This window comes from Lathyrus oleraceus, unplaced genomic scaffold, assembly GCF_024323335.1.
Source record: "Lathyrus oleraceus cultivar Zhongwan6 unplaced genomic scaffold, CAAS_Psat_ZW6_1.0 chrUn0568, whole genome shotgun sequence".
In the NCBI taxonomy this organism is placed as follows: Eukaryota; Viridiplantae; Streptophyta; class Magnoliopsida; order Fabales; family Fabaceae; genus Lathyrus; species Lathyrus oleraceus.
Genome location: NW_026112959.1, coordinates 11,708 through 22,494, shown reverse-complemented (window position 1 = coordinate 22,494; position 10,787 = coordinate 11,708). Strand labels below are relative to the sequence as shown.

The window sequence follows — 10,787 nt, the reverse complement described above, 5'->3', positions numbered from 1 at the left end:
AGATATCTCTTCAAGTCGCAATAAAACAATAGGCATTATTTTCTTATAAAAATAATTATTTTAATACTTCTTAAATAATAATTTCAATATGAAATGCAAAATATTTAAATGTTTTTACTTTATTGCAACTTTTATCTATATAAAAATTGGTCGTTATACAGATTTACATAATAAACCAAATCAAACTTATCACACAAAGTGGTTGGCCTATTGGTGAAGACCTGGGACTTGAGAGTTTGCTCCTCTTAATGTTTCAAGTTCAACACTTGGTAGTGTCAACTTTTTGTTATTTATCTCCTTTGTTATTTTTTACTTTTGTTTAAGGTCCCAATAAAATCTACTGTTTATTTATCATCTTATCATTTAAATATTGTTCGTAAATGTCTTTTAAAATTGCATTTAAATGCTCTATTTTTATTCTTGTAACAATCATTTAAGTATTATTAATAAATACTCTAATTCTATAAGACATGAGTGCAGAAGTAATTTACTTCGACGATGAGTATAATATATTTCACAAAATATATTCAAATGTTTGCAATTTGTCATAGCTCGACTTAGTATTATCTTAATTAAATAAAACAAAAAGTAGAAATTTCTCATAATTTTAATTCTTGATGTACACTATGATAGACAACATTTGAAATTTGTTAGAAATACTGAAATGCAATATAAGGAAGTTAGTAAGAAGTTCGTTATGATGATTTTATAATTAATTTTTTTGATACTCATGATTTTTGACTAAAAGTTATTATGCATTTATCATTGTTGTTTTATAATATTCCTACATGAACTTACTAGATAGATCACAGGATCAGATAATGTAATATTCACTTAACTAGTTGTTATGTTTTGGTGCAATGCTCCACTCTACGTGTATACTTCTTGTGTTTCTCCTTCTGTTGGTGAAAGATGTGTTTTTGCAAAACACAATTTAATTCTAAAGTTTGATGGGAAAAAAGAGTGAAATGATTGTGTGTTTATACCTGGGAGACAATTATCTTATTTATAGAGTGGCTAAAATTTAATATGTTCCATGCAATTGATATTTCCTCTCTGGTGATCTCTTGAATATCAAGTGAAAAATTATGTGTTGATTTTTTTATTAAAACCCATTTTGAGATAGGTTTTATTAACTATTTAGTTATAATAAAATCCATAGATATCAAAATAGTGTGAACACGTCGTTGCTCAAAGAAGTGCGGAAAATAAAATTTTTGGTTTTCAGGGATGACCTCAGATTCAACTTATCGCGGTGTGCCATGTTCATAAACCGAGGTAGACATGTCAAATTTCGTGGCATTGGTGTTTGAAATTCTTCATGTTTTGTACTTTGAGTTGTAGATTTTCTTAGTAAACGATCCATAATATATTTGAGTTGGGATACTTAGGATCATACATTTAAACAAGTACCCAAACCCTTTTGATGTTTAATAAGTATTCGGTTTAAAAAGTATTTAAAAAATTAAAAAATTGAATGTTTTACTAGATGGAATTTATCTAAGTAGATCTGTTGTACTAATGTTGTACATGTGCTTCATAGAATTGCATATATGGCATGAGGTTGAAGTCTAATATTTGGATTACATTCACTATTCCAAACAAGGGATTAGACAGCGCTTTTTTTGACATTAGACAGCGCTTAAAAGCGCTGGCTATACTGGCGCTGGTATAGGTCTTAGACAGCGCTTAATTTACTAAAAAAGCGCTGGCATAGGGGGGGTTTAGACAGCGCTTTTTCAGTAAAAGCGCTGTCTAAAACCCCCCTATGCCAGTGCTTTTTTAGTTAATTTCATGTTGAAATTAACTAAAAAAGCGCTGGCATAGGGGGGGTTTAGACAGCGCTTTTACTGAAAAAGCGCTGTCTAAACCCCCCCTATGCCAGCGCTTTTATTAAAAAAGCGCTGGCATAGGTGGTTAATTCAACAAAATATAGTGTAAAAAAGCGCTGGCATAGGGTGGGCTATACCAGCGCTTTTACAGAAAAAGCGCTGGTATAGCCCACCCTATGCCAGCGCTTTTTTACACTATATTTTGTTGAATTAACCACCTATGCCAGCGCTTTTTTGATAAAAGCGTTGTCTAAGGTCAAAATTAAAATGCCTTTACCAGCGCTTTTTGCCTAAAAGCGCTGTCTAAGACTCCAAATTTTGGAGGATCTTTTTATACGTTTTCACCACATTATTTAGCACCTGTAAATTGCAAATTTCAGCAGATTTTCATAAATTGGAGCTTGAATCCAATCTATATGCACCTTATAGTTCAACACATTGTAGTTCTATCTTCTGAATATGCACATATACTTGAAAATCTATATGCATTATAAACACATTATAGTTCAACACAATATACTTCTAATTTCAGCAGTTTTTTGAGTATTTATATATATACTTGAAAATGTTTGCCTTTACAAAAAATCTACACATTTCTAATAACCTCCAAAAATGCTAATCAAAATGTATTTCAACACATTCTAGTTCTATCTTCTAAATATGCTATATAACCTGAAACAACACCAAATAAAGATTGTAGTAAGCAAATGGAATTCACTCAAAGTTATTCAGATCACATTCAAAATTAAAGTAAGAGTTCAATACCTCACAAAACCTGTAGCTCGATAATGAATTGACACAATTCCTCTTTAATTTCATCCAACTGATCTTTTGAGTAATAAGCACATCTATATTCATCAAAGTACTACATAATAATATAACATAGTATGATTTAGTTAAATCTATTTAATTATGAGAAATATGTGTTAAATATGAAAATAACTCATAAGTTAGAAATCCATACATCAGATGGAATATCTGTTCGATCCATAAGAAGAGTTTCTTTCATAAACCTCAACGTGTAATATCCACAATCTATATTATTACGCTGTCGAGGACACTACACATGGAAAAACAATATGGATAAATATCCTAAGTTTTATCATGTGTCATCACTAATATAATCAAAATTGTGATAATTAATATACCTCCACTCTATTCCATGTAATGTTATTGGCTTTTCTCTTTGGTACTTGAATTTTTCTTTGTGCTCGAACAGTTTGTATAATGCTATAATGAAATATAAACGAATATTTAGAACAATTCACATAAATAAATAAGTATACACACGAATATTGGGTTATTTGCACTTACGTGTCAACTATCGTCTTCATAGCAGGGTATGTTGTCCAATCATTGTGTAAAGAATCCAAATAATACACAATTTCTTTAAAAGGATTTATCGCGACCAACAACCAATGTCCACTGTAATAAAACAAATGTTAGATGGAAACTTTCTACACGACGTCAAAATATGAAAAATTATAACAGATGAATTTAGATTGAAGAACTAACCCGTCGCCGGTATTAAACGGTAAAAAGAACAACTTTTCTCTATCTGTGTCGGCCATAAAGCGCTCGACTACATACGTCCTGACTTCATCTGGTTTTCTTATCATTTCGGTTAAGTTCGTTTTCATGGGATTTAAGAATGAGAATCTTTGCTCCAACCCACGCGGACCCATCAATTTGTCATATAAATACCTTATATAAAAACATCATTAACATTTAGACTATTCATATGAAACGAGTAAATAACTTGTTCAAGAATTTAAACAAAGTAGATCGGATATACCTCATGTATGTGTTGATAACACCAACGCTTAATTGCGTATGATACAAAATTTGATCAAAATCCTCTTTACCCAATGGCTCGGCATACTCAAAACCAAAAATAGCTCCATCCATAGGTATTAAACGAACACATCCATCCGAAATATCTGTCGTTTCTAAATATGTATGGAGGCACGCTCTATACTTGGAAGGATTTTTCTTTTTAGCCCCGGTCCTCTTGGAAATTTCAGTCTTCTTAGCAACAGGAATCTAAATATCATATAATTAGTAAGGTGAAGTGTAAGATGACGAATTAACAGGAATCTAAATAGCATATAATTGTGATGTACCTCTTTTTGCGATGCAACTGACTCGATTTCCCGCGCAATCCCCTTATCTTTTGCTTTGGATTTTGTGGGAGTCTAATTAACATTAACATGTAAAAAATGTGTACGTAAAATGCGCGTAAAAAATTTGAATACCTAAAGGTTCATAATGGTTTTAAGCATACCTCATATCCTACGATAATGAGGTCTGTCGGCCATGCAACAAATGAACCTATGGCATCTCCCAATAAAGTTGCATCCGAAACATCGTCAGGATGTGGTAATAACGCATCCTTCTCCAAAGCAATATCAACCGAGACTTTCAAAGATCCAGTAGGGAGCGGTTTAGTGTGAAGTAATTCACCCAAATTGTTATGAACTTTCCCCTTGCCAACCATCCGATAAGTCGGTCTCGCTAAGTAGAGGTGACAAGGTGAAATGCCCTAAAACCAATAATAAATATGACATTTTTAATGTGTATATATGACAATTAAATAAATTAAGCTAATTTAATTTCATAATAAGATATATAATTACCTCTGGAATAGTCGGTTGAAAATTACAATTGATACTATCTTTGTCACTAGTATCTTTAAAACCCGCTGCTCGATCTCTTTCTCTTTCCTTTCTTAATTCAAGATCTTCAGCTTTTAATGCTTCCAAAGTTTGCTGCAGTTCTTTATTGCTAGGAGTCTTTTGTTTTTTAATATTCAAGGATTTTTGAGTGATCCCAAATCCCTTGCCCCTCACCCGACCAGAATACTCGGGAACATCTAATGCTCGACTCAGTATGCTCCTGCAATCAGTGTCTTCATATGGAACTATAGATTGAGATAGAGTCTCCTGAAAATCATATGAACATACACACAATAGTAATGTTATTGTCTTAAGTAAGTGTCAAAGTCAAAGTGTTCGAAATTGGACGATTCAAAAGTGTCAAAGTCAAAGTGTTATTGTCTTAAATAATGCTATACTTACACATTTCTCAAATACTTGTTGAACGTCTTCTTTAATCTTTCCATCCTTACCGACACGGGCTTCCTTCCACAAAACATGTGCCGGAAGAGATGTTTCAGAACTATTCTCCTTTGTTAACTACACATTAAGCATAATATGATCAAATATAACTCATGACAAAATATGATCAAATATAACAAGTATATCAATGCAATTTATAGATACTTACTATAGACTGCTCTAAGCGTCCATATCCAACACGCCCTTTTCTATAGGGATACGCCGGACTTGATGCTCTTTGCCGGTTTGTTTCACTTACACTCTTAAATTCTTGGGTTTTTCGTTTGGATTTAAACGTTTCCCATTCTTTAGGTGAAATCAAACTTGCATATTTAGATGGAAGCTCTGCATCAACAAAAGTACCTTCCGTATCCCTAAGAAAGGTGGTTGATAAAAAGGTTCTAAACCCTCTTAGTAACTTTCCGGCCAATTTGAGACAATGATCTCTTCTGTTTTCTTCGATGTCGAAACACCTCTACGAAAAACATACACACATTGCGTTAGTACAATTAATTTAAAGACATAATCGTCATTAAAAACAAATAACATCACATATGGTACCTTTATCTCACTCCATATTTTGTCTTTAGCTTCGTTCAATTGTTTATTTCTCCAATTATCACAAGTAATTGGAACTTCATTCCTTACCAATGCACCAATAAAACTTGTCAATGTTGAACCGTTAGGCTCAATTAGTTGTCCACCTTCGTTCCAATGCACTTTTATTAAAACGCCTCGATCTCTATCTCGAATAACTTTCTTCATAACCGTTATTCCACGTTTAATTTCCCTTTCCGCACCACCAACGGTCTCATCACCATGTGGGTGATCCTCGTTACTAGCCATCTGTAATAAAGAAAAACATAAACACAATATTAAGCAAATATGAATACAAATCAAGTAAGTGTCAAAGTCAAAGTGTATTGAATTGGACGAAAATTACATGGTAGCCTACAAACGGGCCAAAGGACTCAAAAATGAACTCGATTCGTCCAAATTCCGAGTGGAAGCATGTTTTTTGTAACAGTACAGCAACAGTAAAATCAGGGAAAAAGTTGTCCGAATCGAAAAACAAAGTATACCATTGGCTCCGGAATCGTGGAGAAAGTCTATTTTCATTAATCACATGCATTAAAACTCATCACGATTCAAAAATATAAAGAAATCATGCATTATCAGATATAACTTATAATCAAAGCAATTGAAAACAAAAATATAATGAAATCATGCATTATCAGATATAACTTATAATCAAAGCAATTGAAAACAAAAGAATAAAGAAACCATGGATAATTTACCTAAGTCACTAACATCTCTTTCTTTTCTTTGTTGGAATATTAATCACTTGTTTCTTAGCAATGCGTACGGATGAATTGATCCAAATTCCCTCATTATGATCGTTTCTTATATATGACTCATCCGGTATAAGATCATCAACTTCATCATTTCTATTCAACTCATTCCGTCTAATGCATGACTCATTCTCAACATCAATATCACATTGATCGACACCGCTATCATCAGTGACTTTGTTAGAGAAAAGCACTATAGACCATTTTGTACTCTTCGGGTCATTCACATAGAACACTTGTTTAGCTTGAGATGCTAGAATAAAAGGTTCATCTTTGTACCCCACCCTAGTAAGATCAACTTGCAAAAATCCAGACTTATCCATTCGTATGCCACTACTATTCACCCACTTGCAACCAAAGATGGGAATCTGAAACTTCTCGTAATCAAACACCCAAATGTGCTCAATAACTCCAAAATATGACAAATTTGCATATTTGGGGTTTAAGTCCTTCATACTTGATATATGCATTGCTTCAGCTAGCACGGTGACACCACTATTTTGCATAGTACTCTTATCATCTTGTTCTTTGGTATAAAATGTGTATCCATTAATTGAATATGCGCTATGAGAAAACACATGCAAACTTGGACCATATGCCAAACATCTCAACCTTTCTGTTACCGAAGAAGGATCTGAAGAGCGCTTCAAATAAATATGATCCTTCAACCATTGTATGAAACTTTGATTGTGCTCTATAACTATCCAATTTTCATTTCTGTTCGGATTTAACCTTCGGAGTACATCCTTGTGCATTTCAACATATGGCTCAACCTCATTATTATTGTGCAGAACATACAAATGAACTTGATCCCGTTCATCCCTTGATATTGTCACAATTTTATTCCCAATTAATTTTTTACCTTCCATTTTGTCGAAAATCTGAGCTCTGGGGAGTCCAATCGATTGAACGTTAGACAAATATTCAGTACAAAACTCAACAGCTTCTTCAACAATGTATCGTTCAACAATACAACCCTCTGGTCGACTTCGGGATTTCACGTACCCTTTTAATATTTTCATATACCGTTCAGCAGGGTACATCCATCTCATATAAGCTGGTCCACACAACTGTGTCTCTTTCACAAGATGAACAACTAAATGAACCATTATGTCAAAAAAAGACGGAGGAAAATACATTTCAAGCTCACACAAGGTAATTACAATCTCTTTTTGTAGTGTTGGTAAGATCTCGGGATCGATCACCTTACTACAAATTGACCTAAAGAAAAAACACAATTTAGTTATGGCACTTCTTACTTTTTCTGGCAAAATAGAACGTATACCTATCGGTAGAAAATGTTCCATTATAACATGGCAATCATGTGTCTTCAAATTCTTCAACTTGAGGTCTTTCATAGAAACAAGTCTTCTGATATCAGATGAGTAACCTTCTGGAACCTTAACTTCACTCAGAGACTTACACAAATTAATTTTTCTCCTTTCTAGATAAAGTAAAAGCGGCAGGTGGTAGATATGTTCGTCTTCCTTTCTTCACGGGTGCTAATTCAGTTCTCATTCCCATTTTTAACATGTCCTGCCTTGCTTTAAGGCCATCCTTAGACTTGCCTTTTATATTGAGTAATGTACCGATAACACTTTCAAATACGTTTTTTTCAATATGCATAACATCGAGAAAATGTCTCACGTACAAAGACTTCCAATATGGCAATTCAAAAAATATCGACCTTTTCTTCCACCCACCTTTCACAATCTTATGTGCAAAAGGCTTGCCAAACTCAGTACGCACATCTTTCACCTTTAAGTTGTACAACTTTAATACCGCAGAAAGTCTTGAGAATTTAGTGCAACCTTTGTACAACGGTTTCTCTGCATCGCTTACCATCCTCTCAAACATTTCAGGACAATCATGAAGATCTTCATCCAGTGCTTCTACAATCTCTTCAACTCGATCACAATCGTATGTTTCCGTGTCTTTGTCGTATGAAGCATAGGTCGTATTACTTTTCTCCCTCTGTTCAACATTCTCGTTAATTTTCTCACCATGAAATATCCAACACGTATAACTTCGATCAATTCCACGCATCAGTAAATGCGATTTCAATCCATCTGCGTCAACCCGACCCATATAACAACAACCCAAGCAAGGACATTTCATTCGACTGGGGTCTTTGACATGTTCAACAGCAAACTTAACGAATTCCAATACCCCATTCTCGTACTCTTTCGACAATCGATCGGCAGACATCCATTTTTTATCCATGGTTTTCCTAAATTATTCACGCAACTATTTCAAAACAACATAAAGAAGAATTTCCTAACTATATATATCTATTCTTCTACTAACTATGAAGTGAAGTAACTATAACTATGTTGTAGTTATGCTATTAAAATCATGACAATTTGGATATTTATTATGATTGAATGTCAAATGATTGGAAATAATTTAGAGGACTAACACCCTATATGAATAAACAACTTATTTCCGCGTTTATCATATAATTGCTTATATTATAAGTCATTTCTATGAAAAAAAGAAGAAGAGGCAATAAGTTACTACCTTTTAATTGTGGATGTCAACAAAGCTTGTTAGCAATAGTCCTCAATTGAGTCCTAAGGAAATGAACACCCTATAAAATAAACAACAGCTTATTAGACATTAAACAGATCAAGCAATGTATCAATCAGTCAGTAAAGTAATCAACTAAAGTACAAGCAATTCAAGTAGGGTAATATGTCAATCCAAAACTAGTTCAGCATTGTCAAAAACCAATTTAATACCAATCCAACTTAGCAAAATATTTTCCAAACCAGTCCAACACATTCAAGCAAATAACAAGTGTAGTTCAAATGTGCAATATAGTTCAGCAGTCCAACATAATTCAAGTTTAATCAGTTCAGTTTCATGGCATCAGAAAAAAAACAATTCAACAAGGTAAAATCACAAGCCAAGTCAATGCAGTTCCATTCAATTAACTTTGACTCACATCATTCCCATTCTAACAAGCTAGCCTTTCTTTAACTGTCTAACAGCTGACCTGCATTTTCTAAACTTGCATTTCAGTTTTTCATTCTAACACTAACCACACTAATTAACTATTTCATTAACACTAACACCATCTCCCTTTAACAGTTCTATCTAATCCTATCCAACTTACACGCCAATGCTAACAATCACATTTAACACTTGCTACAATTCATCATCAGTATAATAGAAACCTAATGGAAGCAAACACAAACCATCTCCCTTTGACATGGTGATTAATATCAAAAATATATACATTTGTTAACATACCACAAAAGAATCAACTGCCCTAACACACAAAAGAATCAACTGCCCTAACACAAGAGAATCAACTGCCCTAACACATGAACCACAAAAGAATCAACCCAGAAGCAAACCTTTATCACTAATAAACTGCCCTAAATAAAGAAAGATGAAACGAACAGAAAATGCACTTACAAAAATGTAAACGGTGATGAACGAAGTGAGTGATGAACGCAGGAATCAAGAATGGAGGTTTTGGGAGAAGCAGTGATGATGAACGCAACGAGTATGAACGCAGTGAGAAGAAGGTTGTGGGAGCGAGGGAAACAAAATGGGTCTTAACGTACTGAATGAATTCATATATTATAATTTACTAAAAAAAAATTTGGTAAATAAGGCCTTAGACAGCGCTTTTATGAAAAGCGCTGGCTAAGCTATTAAAATGGCCTTAGACAGCGCTTTGAAGGAAAGCGCTGGCACAGGAGGGGTCAATAGCAGCGCTTCTAAAAGCGCTGTATAAGGTAGGCCTTATACAGCGCTTTTTTTAAAAATTTAAAAGGCCTTAGACAGCGCTTTTGGGAGAAGCGCTGTATAAGGTGACCTTGTCAAAAGCGCTGTATAAGGTAGGCCTTATACAGCGCTTTTGTTGTGATTAATTTAAATAATTTTAAGGCCTTATACAGCGCTTCTCCCAAAAGCGCTGTCTAAGGTGACCTTCTAAAAAGCGCTGTATAAGGTAGGCCTTAGACAGCGCTTTTGTTGTGATTAATTTAAATAATTTTAAGGCCTTAGACAGCGCTTTTGGGAGAAGCGCTGTATACGGTGGACCTTCTCAAAAGCGCTGTCTAAGGTAGGCCATTTAGCAGCGCTTTTAAAAAGCGCTGTCTAAGACCATCCATTTAGCAGCGCTTTAAGCCATCTACGTATTCAGTTTCCTTATTTTTATTTTTTTTTAACGTGTAGCAGCGCTTTTGGAGAAAAGCGCTGTCTAAGGGGCGCTGCCAAAAACCTGTTTTGGCGTAGTGATTAACGCATTATCATTTTGACGCGCTTATGATCTTGGTTGTGACTCATTTGTGGTATGTACCGTTAGGCTAACATGTTGATGAGAATGCTAGTTTATGAGACGCTATCACGCTCTTATGATCTATTGATCTTGGTTAATGTTGTTTCATGTGAATCATTGAATATGGATCATTCGTAGTTGTTGATGAAATGTTTCCATCACATATTTTACTCTCTTTGTCTTCCATTTCAAG

At 34.2% G+C, this 10,787-nt stretch overlaps 1 protein-coding gene across 3 annotated transcripts; it reads right to left on the bottom strand.

Moving 5' to 3' along the window:
* Nucleotides 1–2,349: 2,349 nt before the first annotated feature.
* Nucleotides 2,350–9,865, bottom strand: LOC127114551 (uncharacterized). Of its 3 annotated transcripts, XM_051046615.1 has the most exons (15): nt 9,724–9,865; nt 8,821–8,890; nt 5,510–5,794; nt 5,118–5,423; nt 4,910–5,026; nt 4,469–4,774; nt 4,117–4,374; nt 3,956–4,027; nt 3,628–3,875; nt 3,348–3,536; nt 3,147–3,257; nt 2,981–3,062; nt 2,797–2,892; nt 2,598–2,697; nt 2,350–2,504 (listed from the first exon to the last, which is right to left on the bottom strand). In XM_051046615.1, exons 3-14 carry the CDS (start codon nt 5,792–5,794, stop codon nt 2,599–2,601), a joined length of 2,169 nt encoding a protein of 722 aa, XP_050902572.1. In that variant the 5' UTR covers nt 8,821–8,890; nt 9,724–9,865; the 3' UTR covers nt 2,350–2,504; nt 2,598. The 3 variants fall into 3 exon arrangements, with proteins under 3 accessions (XP_050902572.1, XP_050902573.1, XP_050902571.1); XM_051046616.1 differs by lacking the exons at nt 8,821–8,890; nt 9,724–9,865 and adding an exon at nt 6,247–6,645; XM_051046614.1 differs by lacking the exons at nt 8,821–8,890; nt 9,724–9,865 and adding an exon at nt 5,892–6,095.
* Nucleotides 9,866–10,787: the final 922 nt, after the last annotated feature.

Coding starts and splice junctions, on each gene's coding strand:
- LOC127114551 (XM_051046614.1), bottom strand. CDS start 6,080: ATGCATGTGATTAATGAAAATAGACTTTCTCCACGATTCCGGAGCCAA. Junction 3,876..3,955: donor CAGTTGCATCGCAAAAAGAG/GTACATCACAAT, acceptor TATGATATTTAG/ATTCCTGTTGCTAAGAAGAC. Junction 2,893..2,980: donor TTACATGGAATAGAGTGGAG/GTATATTAATTA, acceptor TTCCATGTGTAG/TGTCCTCGACAGCGTAATAA.